Below are 20,370 nucleotides of genomic sequence, written 5' to 3' on the forward strand. Positions count from 1 at the left end.
CAGAACAATAAACCCGCCAAATGGTCTAAGTTCGATACTTCACATTAAAACCCAGGGTATATGGTGGGTTGGTTTGAGTTCAGATCGTTGGTGGGGATGTGAAGGTATGTTAAGGATCGGAGGGTTGGAAGTTCACAGGATACGCGTAGAGAAAGGGGTAAAAGAGAACGAGTGGCGTTGGAAATCCAGATAAGTTTACTTCAAGACCTGGCTATGTCAACATGCCAATAAATTTTATTCCTCTATAATTTTAGTATACACACTTATATTCACTTGCATAAACAAATTCGTGAATAGAATATCTGACTGTATTTGTTGTCTGTAAAAGGGAATGCCGTTGGAACGTACCAGTTACTATAATGCGTTAACTTCAGTAACCGGGATATCTTAAGTAAACATAATTTTTGAAATCTACAGCTGAGTAAATTTTTTCAAAAAATATTCATACAACTCCTCTCCCATAATAATATTTCAGTTGTCGAATTTAGACTTTACCACATTCTAATACTATGAACGTGTCTAAACCATGGAAGTACGTCTTATGTATTTTTCAACACTTATTTATAAATTTAAAAAAAACTATAAAAAAAAATGTATCCTTAGTATGCAAACACTATTTGTATAAAACTGTATTTATAGACGATAATTGTACTTTAATTTTTACGTAATATGAATAATTTAAAATAGTTTTAAATACATCATCAAATTATATTACATTATGTTGGTAAATAATATAATTATAATGTAGTTAAGACATTTTTTTAATATTTAAAATTCAGTAAAAATAAATTCAATAATATGTCATTTTAAAATTAGAAAAATATTTTTAACTTACATCATATGTACTTGTATACTGTTAATAGATCATAAGTGATATGTAATAATGAATCAAATTTATATTTTTAATGGATTGTTTAGATTTTTATGAAAAAAATATATTACATAATAATCAATATAATACTATTCAGTTTTGGATTTACCAAAATATATAGATGAATTAAAATTATAGTAAAAAAAACAATAATGAAACTGTAAAAACTAATGTATTTGATAAGGCATGTATATTTACAATGAATGAAAATTAAAAAAATTCTTGTAACTTCATATCATATACAGATGATACGTGGCGATTACCATCTTTATCTTTTAATCATATAATTTTTTGATTTGCTTGAAATGAAAAATTTAAGAAGAAATGTTACTAAAAATTCTCCATTATAATTGTTTTTATTAATCAATATTTTTAGGTAGATTATTCAATTTTATTTTTAATTAAATCAATCATATATAGAGTCAATAATAGTACTACACTACATAATTTTTACTTATTGAGGCCTAGTAAAATTAGTTTCATTCTGCTATTAGATTATTTTCAATATGTTTTGTGGATTCATGTTTTGGGATTTATATAAGTCCTTTACGAGAGCCGTCCATACTATTAACTTTAATGTCAATTTTAGATTAATATTCAAATAAATATTCATTTTTTACACCAATAAAATATGTACTATAGTGCTAAAAATATATATTGATGAATTGAAAATCAGTTTGATACGATGCGAGAAAATTATTTTTTTAACTTAAGAAATTGAAAAATGCTTAGCGCAATTTATCATACATTTTTACTATCTGACTAATGTGAGTGTAATTTACAAACTTAAATAGCCATGTGTGAAATAAAACAAAGAATCAAAGATAATAAAGGTAATGTTCTTCGATAAATGATATTAGTTGATTATTGGCTGTTAAAATAAACAAAAAAAAAAAAAAATATTAAGGCACTCTAATTTGACACATTAGTATTTGATTAACCGAGACACCACGAGTCCAGACGTGACGCATTGTAACTCTAGACTATTAGTCAAAGGCGTGCTTAAAGAATTTCCCAACATTGTTAAATTCCGTTATTCCGGGAACATAGTTTAATCTCTAGAGGGTGCTCGATGTGGACTGTGGACACAGCCGAGAAACCAACTTCATTGAATTCCTCAAAACGAACAATCTGGTAACTCAAACTATATTTTCTTTTAATATATTTTTTATAAAGTTTGCCATTTAATATAAATACAGTCCGAATTATAAAAAAATAACAAACAAATTAATTTGATTAAAATTAAAACTGTATTTACTTGAAGCAATTTTAAAAAAACGGAATAAATAAAAGTTTAAAAAAAAACTGATTGAAGATTTTTTTAGATAGATGTTTGCAACGTATTAAATTAAAAATAACAAGAAATAATATCTAAACGAGCTATCTATTAATTAAATCTAAGTTGTATTGTTTTAGTAAAATTATTTGAGTTTTGTAAAAGTGAACTAATAACATGAAAAACTTTTACAAAACGAAACACAGCAAGCATATTGCAAACAATAAAATGTATCAATGACAATATTGTACATTATAATCACGTATTAGATTATGAAATCCCCTATCATGCTCATTGCAAATGAAGGCACGTAAATTGTTAATTAAAAACTCATCGACTTATCTCATAGTTTGACATTAGTAAGTTATCCTTGGACTTTTTTTCAATTAAATAATTATTACTGTTGATATTATTTCAGATGATTTTAATTTATATACTTTTCAACTATATATATAAGTAATATAATCAAAAAAAAAACTTTGTAACGGATAAGAAAATACAATTTGATTAATAATTACAAAATTGTAATAATTTTTTTAATATAATCGATATGTAAGCTTGTAACTAACAGCAAATAATCAGTTTTAAAGCTGACTTTCCGAGTAAAAATCATTTCCAAAATAGCTTATACATCTAAATAATAAAAATATGATTCATAATTTTATGAATACTAAAATAAAATTTAACACGAAATATATACATAGGAAAAAATATATTGCTACTTAGTAAGTGTTGTAATATATATATATATAGTAAATGTTCGCGGAACAAGACTTATTATTACGATTTACGATTTACGATATTATGCAGATTATTTATTTGTTTCATATGAAGATATACTAGAAGCCACTTCTAAATTAAAAAATGGCACGTATCGACAACATATTCCTCTAATCTTCTTCTAAAAAAAAAAACTTTTCTTGTTAAACCTCTTACTCACTTTTTTAATCTATGTATAATCCAAAATAAAATTCCAGATGTTTTTAAAGTAGCAATAATAACACCTATTTACAAGATAGGTCTAACTTCTATCATTAGTAATTTTCGGCCAATATCTGTTATCTCAAATGTAGCAAAAATATTTGAAAAAATTATAAAAGCTAGATGATTAGTACATTTCTTAAAATCGAATAACTTACTCATTGAACACCAATACGATTTTAGATCCAATAAAAGCACTGATCAAGTCATAGGTAAAGTAACAAAAATGGTTTATAGTACACTGGAAGAAGGAAAAAAATGCGCAACTATTTATCTTGACCTAGCGAAAGCATTCGATACTGTGGACCATGTAAAGCTTCTAAAAAAAATTCACGACATAAGTATTACTGGTTCAGTTCACTCACTATTCGAATCATATATGGAAAAAAGAAAGCAGAGGGTTAAAATAAATGATTCCATCTCTAGCGAGCAAACTATAATATGTGGTGTTCCTCAGGGTACTTTCTCCTGTACTCTTCAATATTCAGTTAAATGATATAAAACTTCTGAACTTAAATAGTAATATTATTTATTACGCAGACGATACTCTATTGATTTGTAGTGGTTTAACCTGGGAAGAAGTTTTCACTAATATGGAGGCTGATTTACTGTCTATTAAAATCTGGCTAAAGAAAAACAATCTATTTCTTAATTTAGATAAATCAGCCATACTACTTCACTCCCTATCTGAATGTACCCTACCTACCTTAGATGAACTGGAAATCAATGAATGTAAAACTTTATTATTAAAACACTGCCAATGTGTTTCTGTTCAAAAATCGGTTTCTGTTGTCAAAAATTACAAATACTTAGGTATCGAAACGTGTCATGAAATGAAATGGAAAAATCAAATTATTAATACTACCCATAAGTTGAGAAAGATGATTTTCGTCATGAAATCTCTACGTGAAATACTAGTTTGTAAAGACATAAAACTTATAAATTTAACCCTGTTTGAATCTTTAATCACATATGGCATAATTTGTTGGGGTAGCGGCTATGATAATGTGCTATTACGACTTCAAAAATGCTAAAATACTATTATTAGAGTTGCTTGTAACAAAAAATGGTGATATCCTACAAAAAAGTTATATGAAGAATTTAATATACTTAATATAAATAAACTATATATAAAAACCTGTACCATTTTCCTAAAAAAAATCTGGATGTCGTAAAATGTATGATTTTGTTGGGACACAGACACATAATATAATGCCCAAAGAAGTGGCTAATATGTTTCTTTTTATTTTTAAAAAATACATTACCCATTGGCTTCACCATGAATACGATGCTACAATATTGAAGTCGATCTGATTAATTTGTTTTACACTACTATTTTTTGCTGTTTTTTACACACAACTTGTTTATTTATATTTGCTGTTCAAACTTATATTATTGTATTTCTGTTATTTATTTTTTATTGTGTATTTGAGTAAGTATTTAAGGAGAAAAAGATAAATGTAAATGTGTTGTACATAAGATAACTCTTAGGCCTCCACACGAGTTTAAACTCAGTGAGGCCTAGTAATCTTTACTGATATAAAAAAAAAAAAAAAAAATTTACTTTTCATACAGTAAGGGATAATATCCAATTGGCGATGAATAATACTCAACGAATACGTTGGTATATTATGCGACAATGAATTGTCGATTAAATTAACATGACAAAGGCTTCTAAAAATATAATTAATACGGCTATTATTAATATATATCATGATATTATAGTTTTAAGTAAAAGTTTTCATAAAATGATATGTAACAACTTTTGCTTGATGTGATATTGTCAAGTTATTTCTCTACAAATATTTTACGCATTCTTTTTTGATATCACATGATATCATAAATACATCACACACACTGCACACAATACATTATAATACGTGTGCTGTTATTCTTGTAAATAATATTAATCAAATTAATAGACAGAACAACGAGGACTTAAATTAAATACTATTATTTAGTGTTTTATTAAAACACATTTAAATCAATAATAAACCACACGCAAGTGTTAGAAAATATTGTAGTTCGTATTTTTGTCTCAAAATAGATCAAAATTGTATTTCCAACATACTATTTAAATCCATTGTTTTTAATTTTAGTTCAAACGACTTCCAGTATTTGAAAACTCTAATATTGTGCTCAGGGCTGGGCCTCTTTCCAGAATTATAGTTGGTACGAGAAAAACTAATAACGGAACCAAAATAATTGAATTCCGAATGCATGTGTATAATCTGTTTCTTGGTAAATCCGTTTGACCTCTTGAAATCTGCATAACACCGAGTATTGAGCTCTAGAATTCCTTCGTACGCCTTGGGAATATTTTGATCATTTCTACCTTGGGCACATTACTTATTCGTTACTCGTACTAGTTCCCTGGGTGCAAATAGCTTGCATTTATCTGCACGTTCTCTCCCCGCAGACACTTAAGGTAATTCCCAATAGTGGTGAAAAACGACAGAATTTTCAAACATTATGTAAATACTCTTTTTACATACATCTAATTTCCGTTTTAGATTTTATTAAATGACCATTTTAGTATTATGTATTTGTCCTACCAGGCAAAAAAAATCAGCTAATATTTATTATCAAAGTAATATACAAAACTCACTAAAATAAAAATAAAAACAAAACGTACAACCACTGTATGATTTATTGCAACGGAACGGCATAGTATTTGGTATTATTTATAATTTGTGTTCGGAATTTATTTCAATCGTTTTTAGTCCCGGTTGGATTAGCTTGAAAATTTATATGCATAACAAATTATAATTAATAATACCACTAAATAGGATAAACTAACAATAGTAAAAACTGGAAATTTCAAATGAACAAATAAATAATACGATAATGTAAACTGTTGTTTAAAATAATTATGCATTATAATATATTTTATACTATATTTACAGTTAAGTTTGATATAGGATTTTTAAATTACACGAATGACGTAATTGATTAATTTATATTTATTTTATATGGTATGCAGAATATATTAAAGGAATGGTTTATCAAATCCAATTATATAAAGAAATAAAATTAAATACTGGCCCATAATACGTAGATACTACGTCGTAATAAAATTATGTTTTTAATCAATCATTTAGCTCCTTTAATGCAACTTAAACGGAATTTATAATTCGTATCAGACTTTTCAATTATAAGGAGAATTTTAAATAAATATCTATCTTGTTGATATAGTTATAATAGATTCAAAATGAAAATAAGAAATTCAAATAGCTTTTAGTTAAAATAACGCTCTATGTTATATATAAAAAAAATATATATTATTTGAATAAATCAAAATTATTAATGATATCGATATTTCTTATTGAATAAAGTACATTAAGTGACACCGATTTAGTATTATTTTTGCTTAATTCGAGATTTTAATCATAAGACATTTTTAAGGTTTTACAGTTATAATCACAATACATTATTTTTGTGGTAAAATAATAACAATGGATAATTTAATAATTATTACACATTTAAGTTAAGTCGTTCAGAAAACGACTAAACGTGAGTTTCGACTTTTTAATCGGTATTTATGTTGTCTGTGCTTTTTAAAAGTTACACCGGATTTCTGGTAATCCCTCTTAGATCTTTCTCTCTAAATTTAACATCTAGTATAACTCAGTAATAGTGCAATATACTCGTCCGTGACAAATGAAAACGAATATCGCAACCTTTATCGTTTAAAGCGTCGGCTGTAAAGTGTATGTTGCTTTTTATGGAATGTTTGAGTTTTATATTAGAAAATAGTTATCTAGTGTAAAATTCATCTGGAATAACTAATTTGATTGATATGTAATTTGGCGTTTCAAAGAAATAAAAAAAAAATTGCACATATAACTTAACGATGCCTGTGAAGTTAAATGAAATATAAAAAACGATCCTCTCTGATCACGATATATTTTAATTAAATAATTTATAGTACTACAATTTATCTTATTATTTGATCTTACGTATTTTACAAAATATTTCAATTTAAATATCATATATAGTATATTATATTAAACCTGTTTGTTTATTATTAACAATAAAGGTAGACGCGGAGTCTTGCATTACAGCCCACGACAGAGAATATTATCAAAAAGAATAAAATATTGTATCTCACGCTCCACTCCGTGTTAGTTTTCATCAAAACGTGTATAATATTATATTATATTATAATATATGTAGTATGTACATATATATATAAATGTATACTACTTTTTTTTCGCACCACACTCGCCTTTGTTGTGTTTGTCAAGTGCAACGCATTTTCGTTCAGTAGTTCGTGTTTAGTTTTGTTAGTTCTAATACTGAAGTGAAATAACCTATTAGGTATCAAATTCAATGGTAACAAAATATTATGTTATAAGAAGCTCTACCGATATTTTAATTTCAAAAAAGTCATATCACATATAAGTATGTGAAATATTAAGATTTAATAATGCTCATTACTCTCCCTTAAGGTTTTTTAAAACTTTTATACCATGTTAGGGAGCCAAAATTATTTTAATTTATAATTTATAGAATTATTTATTTATTTTTTGTTTACTTTACTCCAAAAAATAAATAAATAATATGTTTTTTGTTCTCAAAAAAAAAAAAAAAATTAAGAGAGCCAATTTATTGAGACGATTTATGTAAATAATTCGTAAAGCCAATTACTAGTAATTATTAAGTGTGTTTGTAGTCAGATAATTTTTTAGTTTTTATGCTGATGGGAGGCGGGTATATGAATATATGACGATATTATCTACGTCTTATAGTTAGGTACGAAGATAAGCATTAAGTACGTAGTGAGACAATTTGTATAAAATTACCTAAACTACGTATACAATAACAATACAACAATTCATATTTTAAGTATGATTTTTATTTGACTATTGAACGATTTTTGCATCTAAACAAACGTAACTACTTATAGGTAAAATACAACGATCGCATTACGTGGAAAAATCTAGTGGCGAAACATAGTTCAGTGGCAATATGTCTATTAGAATCACTGACTTTTAGTCTCGTGGGATATGAAAAAAAAAGAGTAAAAAGGTGAAACGGTTGAGATATTGCGTTGACCGGCGTATTTCTGCTCACGTTTTTATTTGACACGAGTACGTTTCTCGTTTGAGAATAATGTTCTGGCCGACAAAACATTTCGACTGGTGTACGTGATTATTGGTTTGATATTTTTGAAATCGCTATTCACCGGAAATTGAACGGCGGAAGCGGATATCCCTTTTTTATTAGGTATATGCCCAGCTTGATCGTCCTCTTCAGTTCGCAGCGTGCCATATCACTGCAGATAGTGGTTTAAGAAGGTCCTTATTGTTTTCAAAGACGGTCGTATAATATCACGTACTATTTTTACAAACTTTTTTTTATGTGTATTTTTTTTTTTTTTTTTTGGGCTGGATAAAAGCCAATAAACGGCTTTCGGCGGGCGGGATGTAAGCTTCGGGATTTTATAAAGCATTTTTTTTTTTTTTGTAACGACTATACGGAGTCACCACGATCGTAATTATTAAAATCCATATTTTTGAATAATAAAAATAAACAATATTTTATATTTTATATTTTAGAAATCGTCACATAGCTATGGACAATATATTGTCCATTGCGTAAGCAATGTGACTCGTGAAACAAAATATTGATAAAATTCCTTTCTAATGAACAAGTTTACTATAGCCAATACTAAATATTAATATTATACTTTAGGAATTCGATATTCATCTGGATCGATTTGAACAACACTGATAATATTTTTGAAGCTTTTATTTATATTAAAAGTACTATATCGGTCACTGAAAACTGCTGATATGACGTTTGAAACATATTTAAAATTACATTTTTAGTCAATTTAAATTTATCAAAACCTTTCTGATGTGTTCAAGAAGATCACAGTATAGCTTTTCATTTAATATATATATATATTTATACTACCAGCGATGTGACATCGTCATATTGGAATTCAATAATTCTGTGTATCTTCTCATAAAAAAATATAATCAAATGTCGATATTTATTGCCCGTCAAACTATTCACCTGATATAAATAAGCACTTCCAGCTTTATTCATCTAATAAACTGTATTATAACTTCAATTGTTATTGGATATTCGCTGAAATAAAATTTCCTGTCAACTTCCACATTATATAATCTTGATAAGGAAATAAATAAAACTGTGTATTATTATTATTATTTTTATTATACTGTCTTATTTCGATGAAAATGTATAAATAATATACTTTTTTTTTTTTAATATTATAAATATTTGAAAAACCAATTTTAAAATAAAACCAAAATATTAGCATTTTTGATGCATTTGATGATTATTAATTGTTTATTTATTTACAATTTGTATAATACTTGAATCTATCTTACCTAAGACTAAAACAAAAAATAGCCAATAAGGGTGAGAATATCACTCATCTTTCCTTATAATTTTTTTTTTTATTATTCTTTATAATAAAGGGAATTAAAGCTATTATGGTACAATTAAATTAATTATCCACTGTACAATTGAACTCAGATGGATGTGAAGTATCTTTATCTGACAACATCCGATATTCCTTTAAATTTTCGATTGAGTTTAATCCTCAAGATTTTACGACATTTTTGATGAATTTAGCTTATCACCTTTATAAATTATCCACAATTTTATATATTTTTTTTCTATTAATCCAGATTAAAAATTTTAATTTAAATTAAATAACACATGACCAAAATCATAAATTAACAATTTAATACTAGGAGTTTAATACGTTTAATAATGTGATCACCTGTTTTAATTTTTATTTCTAGATAATTAATAATTATTATTTTTTAACATACATTTTTACACAAATGTGATGAAAAATCAATTTTTTTATGAATAATATGAGAAATGAACGAGTCTAAATATTTAACATTATTACAATAGATTAGGGATGGAATCTAAGTATAATACTATTAATATACTGTACTTAAATACAAATATTTATCATATTTATTTAAATTTTTTTAAAACACTTATTATTTATACCAAGTGACTTAAAAATAGAAAGTTATGTTTTATTACCTATTTAAAATGTCTTATAGTTAGTTTTAAAAATGTTTGTTTCTGTAAACGAAAAAAATATACATATAAAAATATTTATATTATTAGGTTATCTCGTAAAAATGGCTGTATCAACTTCATTGAATTTTATATAGCTAATAAATAAATAAACGATAAATAAGTAGTAATGGCACGCTGGGAATCTTTGAACCAGAAATATATATTCAAATGATAATCTAAACCGAATTTCTATAGACACGTGTCTCTCATTACATTGTATTGTACTCGTGAATAATATGATCAATAAGAAAGTGTATTCCTATCTGAGTACAAATTCGTTGTACATACAATTCAATACAATTATTGTTTATATACATAATGAATAATAATCATAAACGATCTGTCGTCTATAAAGTCTCAATACAATGATAGTTTTAAAGCAAAAATAACTAAATAAACATTTACGCAGCGCAATTAGATAAAACAACCTACTCACTAGCATATTTTAAGCAGATACATTTAAATCCATTATTGTTTTAAATCCGAAACCATGTCCCGGTATACTTTGTAAGCGGAACCAGAAGAGTACCAAACTCTAGACTATTGTGTTTTGTTTCTAGCCCGGATGTTAATTTTTTTTCTTTAGCTAGGTATTTCGCTCCCGTTTTTCTTATCTATTGACAATTAAATTGAATGTGGAATTGAAAATGTTTTTCTTTCTCAGATGTCAGAGGTCCGACATTTCTACATCTCTGGCAGTGCGGTACTTTATGGAGAGAACCGTTAACCATTTTCAATTTACTCGGGAAAAAAAATGGTAAACGCTTTTTCTATCCATTATTTGTTCGCCGTTAATTTAACGTTTTCCCGTCTATTACGACGACACGCGTGAATTTCTGACAGCAATCGTTGTGCTTTTGGTCTAACCCGGACAATCCAGAGCTCCGGAAACGCGGGTCGCGTCCCCCTTGAAAATGTTGTGTTGGAAGAAAAGAAATTCGTTTCAAAAGACAACGCATTGGGAAATGGCGTTATTATTTTATCGTTCACTGTGCGATAATCGCTTGCCGTGACAAGGCTAAACGAAAGTGTCGCCGTGCGAAGGGCACGCACAAAGTCGCGTTTTATTATTTTCGTCGTGATAATAATAATTGTCGTTATATAAATACATAAATATTTATTTATATATGTTTATGGGGAGAACTTTTTTACCGGTCGTTTAGCGTTTGGTTTTTGAGTATTTTTTTTTTCGAGATTACATGTCCAAAGCACTCGAGATGGTCGGTCGGAAAAAGATTCATTATTCGGCCGTTTAGAGTCTCGAGCACCATTCATTACACCCGTGCTGACAGTGTATGTTATTTCCTTAGGTGAACGGCAAAATGGACAGGCGGAGTGTGGAGCAAAAAAGAAATTAAGCGATCCGGAGATGGAATGACGGAGTTTTCTCATTCCTCGGTCGGTCCTTCATCATTTTTCCGCGGACGACGTAATTGCTATACCGGCACAAGCAATAACAACGGGGCCATATCTCTGTCACTCTATCTCTCTCTCGTTTTTACCCTGGCTCTCTCTTATATCAAACCACCCATTCTCCCTCTCACCGATCCATCCGTCTGTCTGTTCTACTCTGCCTATAGGTGAAACTCGAGTTGACCGACATTGCTGGTAAAGGCTATCGGAACGTCGGTATATATTAAAGCATCGCGAGCAATACTTGTATTCCGTCTACCGAGAAATCGTAAAATAAAGTGTGAGAATAAATTGGTTATTATTATGTATTATAAATAAATGTTGATACATATGGACGTGTTATGTGTGTGGTATCGGTTGTCGATTATATAATATGTAACATACTTATATAACAATTTTATATTACCAGTTAACGACGATTTATCGCGCGGCAGTTGACAATAATACGATTTAATGTATAAAGGTTAAACTGTATTTTCTAATTTAAATAAATAACACAATTTATTGCTTTTCTAATGAATAAATAATAAAAGTTTTCTTTTTTTTATCGTTTTCTGAAATTGAATATTATCAAAGGCATCGACTTTTCTATAACGCCCACATACAATTCACAATAATAACAAAACATTTCTATTACCATAACATATTATAATAAAAACATTAGGTTACTTAATATTATGATTTATTTTATCTTGCCGATCTTGTTACACAAATAACATTTGCCTTTTAGGTTTATATGCTACACGAGTATAATTTTATACTTTATATACACAACTGAAATACTTATATCTGTATTATAATATTTATTATTTTATATTAACATTATACGTAAAATATTTTGGGTTTTCATATCGGTAAACAGTATAAACAACAATACTGATTGCTGGGTATTTAGTTTATATTAAAATTGTAATTTTAAAAGTTTGATTACCAATTTCATATTTTAAACATTTTTTTAGCTTTTCCAAACATTTTTAGGTGATTTATTAGTACTTCCATTAACAGATGATTATTTTTATACTCATTATAATTATTTATTTTGTAAATTTAATCAAAAATATAGAAATAAATAAAATAAATTATTGGTCTGAATAATTACAACTAATATTAACATCTTTTGATCTGTATGATATGTAGTAAAGCATATATCATATTATATTATGATTATTTCATAATCTAAAGATGCTTGCTTTGAACTTAACCAACATAGCTTTTTTAAAGGTTTTTATATAGTGTGATTATTTAACATATGTTTTTTTGTTACATTTAACCAATATAAAATTGACGTTTAAAAATATTAAGACACAGTGCTAACATCTGCATATCAAAAAATGTTTAAATCAAATCGAGTCTAAACAACGACGAACACTACAAATTTCATTCAGAATCGCAACCGACATTCGCCGACGTCATGAGAATTTGATAACATCCTATAATATTCTCGTTCCCCGGAGGCGAAAACGTCTTAAGACATTATTGCCGGTGGTAAATATTCGTATTTCGGATAAAATGCGCAGTATTATTTTGCCTAACCAGCGAGACTTCATCATTGGATATTTATACGGGACGTTCGGATGGGCACCCATCTACGCCTTCCTGACGAGGGTACGGGTATATCATCCGGACTGTGTAAATCGGCCGTTAAGCCTAGTCCGAACGGTTGTGAATTAGTATTAATGCGTGCGTATAGGCATGTAGAAAAACCAAAAAAAAAAAAAAAAACCTTTAGGTTGCAATCGGATTGCAGTTTTATGCGAGTAGACGAGCGTGAGGAGTGGTTACACGTATACCTGTGAGCCGCCATATAGCGATTTGATCGGACATTTGCGAATCAAAAGTGGCGGTTAATTGAAAAATATTTCGCGTCCCCGTTTTATCCGCGCAGCTGGTCAGTGCAGTGGGCGCGATGAAGTTAACGGTGGCTATCGGTTAGAGGTGGCCATGGGAGCCGGACAGAGGTAAATAAGGGCGCGCGGGTGCGGGATTGTTGTATATATATATATGTAAGGCCTGCGTTATAAATCAGAGACCGGGCCAGAAGAGTTCAACACGAGCGTTGTTTGTCTTTTATTTCCTGCCGGTCTTATTCATTACTGTAGCTGCCCCTCCCCCCGCAACGTCGTCCGACCCGTCCGCGAACCCACTGTCACAAATGAAATTTACCGTCTCCTCCCACACCGCCACCTCGCGTCCTATCGACGCCACGTACGACCCCTTGTCCCCGTAGGTCCAGATAGGTCGATTTCCTTTTTATAGCCCACGCCCGCCATCACCATCGCCGCAGCCGCACTTTTCACATCCCTTTCACCGCGTGCCACACCGCCGGCCGCCACGCCGTACCCATTGGCACTATCAAAAGTTCGAAAAGTTACTCTCGACCCTCTCTGTAAGAGTGATGGTGAAAGTCACTGCTACCTCCGCTGTATACTATCACAACGCGAATAAATACTATATAGAGTATATATGTATACTTTATATATATATATACTTCGCGATACTACAATATGTGTGTAAACCTAGTTGAAGTTTTATACGTCCTAAAAGCACCACCAACATTTAAAAAATAATTCAGTAAAACTATACGTCGTTGGATTAGATTGTTTTTGATTATTTTGAGAATCATATTATAGTTGAACCTACGTTATAAAAACCTACTTAAAATTTCACGAAAAAAATGAAATAATAAACGTGAAAATAGACCTTCCTATTATATACTGTTGGAGCTTATAGTGTAGTCTGAAATAGATTAATAATATTATAGTGTAATATAGAGATAATTTATAGTACGACATATTTTAAAATTGGTAGATTTTAAATATAATAAGTTTCAAAATAGTTATATTTTTTTTACATTTCAGTAACAATAAAGTATAAGGCATTATTTTTTTCTAATATATTATGATATACCATTATTTTCAAAAGTAAAAAACAAACTGCTCTAATTTGGTAAGTTAATTTTTACTGAATTTGTTTTTAATTTTTATGGTAAAATTATAATTTGTATTTTTATACTACTGTTAAAAATTTCACATTTAAATATTTTTATTGACAGTGGAAATACTCAAGATAATACGAGACTTATGAAATATTCTGTAGAAATATATATTATTTACTATTAAATACCCTTGTCAATCGAGACGCGTAGGAATTTTGTATTTTATCTAATCTTTGCCATGTAACCGTGCAACTATAATATTTTTCGACTCCCGTCCCTCCGTCCATCAATAGATGACAAAATAGTCATTTTTCTTCATCTCCGGCTGTTAACACCACGAATATATTATTATTATATTATACGGTTTTGACAAGAGACTATTATCGACATGCTTGTCCGATGGATTGTTCAATAAATGATTTTTAATCGATTTGAATGTATTAATTTGTTTTTTTTTTAAGTTGTACATTTATTTCATAGCTATTTATTTTATTTTTTTTTTGATTTGCATTAAGGATTGCACCGATTACGGAAAATATATTTTCGTATTATCGTAGTGTTTGTAATTACATGCGATCACCACAAATCTGTTCACATTATGATGAATGTTTGTAAATATATCTGTGGTCTAGAGATCGGATTTCAAAATAAACGTATTTAGACTGTCTCGTGCAGAATTACTTTAACCGGCAAGCTGTCACACAACATTTCATAATTATACTTACCTACCATTTAAGTGGAATTGAATATCAAAAGTGTTGAATTTAAATTAGCTTCAAGTTCATAATTATAATAGTAATTATTCTAAAGATACATAACCACAACGTCATTGTACGCATCACATAGATACCACTTATTCATTGTCCCCTTAAAAAAAGGCTGGAATTCTATTAGGTTTTTGAATCCATTTATCTTAAATTATTTATAATTTTTTTATAAAGGACTTAGTTTTTAAATACTACGTTCTGATAATTTGTAATTTTACAACAGTGAATATTTTGTATGGTTAAGAATAATCATATATAATATGTTTAATATAATATTATATTACTGTTGTCTTACATAATGAATCATAAAGTGTCAGTTTTCTTTTTATTAGTTTTAAAAGACAATTCATATTAATGAAAAATATATCACACGGTATTTTATTTGTGGCGAAGAAATGAATAGTATTTATTCAAATTATATCAATAAAAATTATTGATTCATATTTACATCTGGTAATTGGTACGTTCTAAATAATAATTTACCAACAGTTCGTATAATATATCGTTTTAGTCTTGGCAAGAGTTCTATGTCTGATCCGCAACGGGAGGTTTTCACCAATCCTTGCTGTTCGACACATGTAAACATATAATATCAGCTTTCTAGGTTTGTACACTTTATATCGAAGATTGAAAATAAGTAATTTATATATATATATACACTAACCTTCAATTATTGGTAAATCAAACATTGCTCAAAGTGCTGAACTTCGTGGTAAGTATAAACGATTTTTATTTTAGATATTTATTTTTATCGAGGTTGTATCCACGTCAGGTCATATGTTTGCTTATTGTTATTATTTTTTTTTTTTTTGTAACTTGTTCATTGATCACTAAAAATCAGTTTTCCGAAAAAATTGGATTTTCCGCTGCAATACAGGGGGAAAAATCACTCGTTTTATATTTATTATCATCAGTGTGTATCGAGCAACTATACAACTGTAGCAATATGTATATAGGTACCAATAGAATACAAAATAATGTAACCCTATAGTCGTGCTCACTCATGTTACAATTACTCCATTAACAAAAGTGTCTGATGCAAAAAGTAACGTTTCAATATATTTTTACCTTCGGCTAGTCATCTGTTCGGGGAGTTCGTTCAGCTTATAACTTATAAGGATTGATATTATAGAATTTTATCAAGCTAAAACCATGATGATTGGAATATCGGACGTTGACATTGTACGCTGTATTATGTGGTTATTGATTTACTACTGTAGATACGTTACAACAACGAATAGCGACAAATAGTGTCGGTAAATTTGGAATAAATAATCAACGCCTATTTTGAAAAATCGTGAATAATATGATTAGCTAGGTTTATCCGGCGAAAACAATAGAAATTATGTCGTATAAAATGAACCAACAAATGCATATGGATTTCTTTTTTACGAGTTTTTTTCAGTTAATAGGTGTGACGATATACTATAGTAATAATATCGAACGATCAAAATATTAAATCAATATTATAGTGATTGCTCCACATAAAGCAAAAAATTAATTTCCAGATTTTCCGGGGAAATAAATATTAAAATCACAAATTATAGTTATATTTTCACACCAGAAAAATAAACTTTATTACAACACTTTTTACTACATTTCAAATACATTAACAACCAAGGAGCGATAAATTATTAAATGGGTGATACATTATGCACTTTTATCAATTCTCACTCATGGAATTTTTAATACACTCGTGTCGTTATATTTTTCAAATAATAATATGCGTTCAAGAAAAATTTAAATAAAAATATTACAAAAGTTTAATATCTAATATCCTCATTATATTAAAAAAAAAAAAAAAAAAAATATTAGAATTCTCCAATTTTAATTTTTCAATTAGAAAGTAAAAAAATGTATTAATTAACTGTTTTATGATATATTATGTAAACATTATATATATAAATAAATAATATTATTATATTACGTATATTATTATACTATTTTTAAATTTTTTTTGAATCTTATTTTTAGTTTACACATATATTCATAACTCATACATTTATATTTTAGTTATTACTCAAGTCATATCATAGCCGAATAAGAATATATTATTTTTACATTCATAATAGAAATTGAAAAAAAGATGTATTTATATCGTAGCGTAAAAATTGTTACATATATAGGTACTTCATAATAAATTATACGATGATTCGTTATAATATTATGTAATTGTATTGGTAACCTATTACTAAAATGATAAAATGTATAGAATAATACGAATATAAGGCATTTGTTTATAGACTGAGTGGTTTTTAATTAAAAATAATAAATTATAACGTTATTAAAATTACAGTATGCTTATATAGGTATTCGTTATTAAAATAGTGATATTTTATACACACATATTTATGAACTATATATTTTTGTATTGCAATAATAATTGTTTAGTATTTGTATTGGTTAGCAAGCTATACATATTACATAAAGCATTCATTACTTCTATTATTCGATATGTTATATCTGTATATATTTCTATATATAGGTATATAAAACCACACGAAGCACAAACGACTATACCTGTATAGAATAAATAAAATTAAGTATAATATGGATTTTAAACTTGACGTTGTTACATTAAACATGTGTAACGATTACTAAAATTATTTTTATCTCATTCATTACACAAAAAAATTATAATCTTGTATATTTATTTATTTTTTTTTTTTTTTTGGTATAATTATTGTGGTTACGTATCAAAGTTATATAATACCCAGGTCAAATTTGAAATTATAATATTACGTAATATATTGTTCAAATTAAATAAAAGCAGATGGTATACGTTTAAAATGTATTTGATTGTAATTAAACATCAAAATATACCATTTGTTTTGCTATTGTTAAGCCCTAAAAACCAATTAATCTTAAACTAATGATGTAAGGATGTCAGAACTCACTTGTTGATAATCCCCGTACTTGGTCTGGTAATCGAACACGAATAAGTACGAGTTCCTGCGATTGGCCGAATGAAGATCGGCCATGTTGACCACGGGTGCTACAACTTGGGCGTCGGATAGGGCTTCCAACGTCTCGTCTCTGATGTTCACCGGATGTTGTACCGGCCTGTCCCAGTCGGTATATTCATTTACGATGGTTGCTAAGATTTCAGTCAAATGGTACCTGCAAAAATAATCGTGTAAATAACGGTTTTTTAGGAACCGATGGAGCGGTGTTAGCTCACTTGTATGTGTTTTTGACATAAGTCTTTAGAATTTTAGTCCTCCGATCTGCTTCGATGCCGTATTGGACATCGTCTCCGGTAAATGCGAAAAACGATTCGGCCCGCACTACGCCCAACATCAGATCGAATTTAGACAACTTGGAAAGCAACCGTTGCCGGGCTGATGGATTAGCAAGAATAGCTGGCCCGAATCCATTGGCCAAAACCAATTCTCTCGGATCCTCTGGCGGTCTACCGGGTCCATTATCTTGACCGTCTAAAATAAAAGGATGAAGGTGATTTTTATTAGATTATTTATATGGCACTGAATATATTATTGGTGAATGGTTATTAATAATTAAGGGTAGGTATATTTTTATAATAATTCTTAGTAAGATGTTACATGTTTGATAATATTTTTTAATAATAATAATAATAATACTATTGATCAGTTATTCAAATTTATTGAAATCAGATAGTTTAGTAGTTGTATATTATGTCTTACAAAACGACGCGTAATCGTAGTTTTTTCATTTTAAATGTTGATAAGAGACTTTTTATTGTATTTATTATTATCTTATTCGTTCCATCAAAGTAAAGTAAAACTTTAGATTTTTCATAAAAGTACTGTATAATACATTTTCCATTTTTTTTTTTTGTTAAAAATAAAAAAATTATTTAATTAAAAATGTTTACATTAAAGTAAATTTTCTTAAACAATTAAATATGATGTTCATAATATTATGAAATGCTATGCATCATTTCAATTACAACTGAATCGTCCATAATCTTTTTCCAGAAATTTATATTATTGAGAAATATATTTTGACTATTATTTTCATCATACTTGGCATGGTTTAATATACAGTTTGTTAACGAATACTGATGATAATCACCCGCAGCCACTCGACAACTATATTATAGTTCTGAAAATATGGATTAACTGCTTGTTTATATATATATAGGTATATATTATATATGCCCAATCGACATAACACACGTAATTATAAGAAAATATTATTATCTAGTCGTCGGGGGTGATTTTTATAAAAAAGTAAATATCGTAATATTAAAGTAATATTATAATTATTGTTATACTATTTTCAAAATTATTTACCTATACTTGGTTATTAGTAAATTCTAATCGTGAACACTTATCTCCACGTTTTTATATTATTTTGTTCTATATCGAGTGCGCAAGTCGCTTCGTTTTTTTTAGTTAAATTATGAACAATATGCATACACAATACACATAGACACCTATACAGTATACACTATACATATATCTATGCATACTCTCACACTCATTCCGATACGTATTTGTTGATAGCCCCAACCACTGCTGATTGAGATACTCGCACCACTATTCACACCTAACACTATATACTGTTCAGTCTTTAGTAGTAAGCAAATACAAATAGAACGAACTTTTAAATCCTTATTTGAATAGAAACGATCTTAAACATTATCTTGAACGATAAAAACAAAAATTGCATTGCGTTCACTATTTTCTATTTATTTATTTGAATTTTTTATTTATACTTGTACCAGTATTTTCGACGCGTATTCGAAAGCATTGCAAACAACAATCGGCAAAACTGATCAAACTTTAATGATTCGGCAGTCAGTGACACGGAAGTCGACCGGAAATCAGTAGACGTAAGATTTATAAATACTGGAGGGTGCCGCAAAGGGTATTGTATCGCTTACTGCGAGAGTCGGGAGTAAGGGTTGAAGACTCATTGCACCGGATTGTCAGAACAACATGAGTTAATCTTACACAGGAAACTGTAAGTTATGGAATCCGATGAATAAATGCATACAAAAATCAGAGTGAAAATTCAACGACGATCGGAGGAGTGAGGATGTAAGCAAAGTATTATTTATGAA

At 28.5% G+C, this 20,370-nt stretch overlaps 1 protein-coding gene across 1 annotated transcript in view; it reads right to left on the reverse strand.

Moving 5' to 3' along the window:
* Positions 1-20,370, reverse strand: part of LOC113560870 (neuroligin-4, X-linked-like) — a 295,089-nt gene that overhangs the window by 44,382 nt on the left and 230,337 nt on the right. Inside the window, exons 6-7 of the mRNA XM_026966983.1 lie at positions 18,502-18,757; positions 18,218-18,440 (exon numbers count right to left, since the gene is read on the reverse strand). Of these exons, the coding sequence (XP_026822784.1) occupies positions 18,218-18,440; positions 18,502-18,757 (479 nt within the window). The remainder of the gene's footprint in view (positions 1-18,217; positions 18,441-18,501; positions 18,758-20,370) is intronic.

The sequence above is a fragment of the Rhopalosiphum maidis genome, chromosome 1, assembly GCF_003676215.2.
Source record: "Rhopalosiphum maidis isolate BTI-1 chromosome 1, ASM367621v3, whole genome shotgun sequence".
In the NCBI taxonomy this organism is placed as follows: Eukaryota; Metazoa; Arthropoda; class Insecta; order Hemiptera; family Aphididae; genus Rhopalosiphum; species Rhopalosiphum maidis.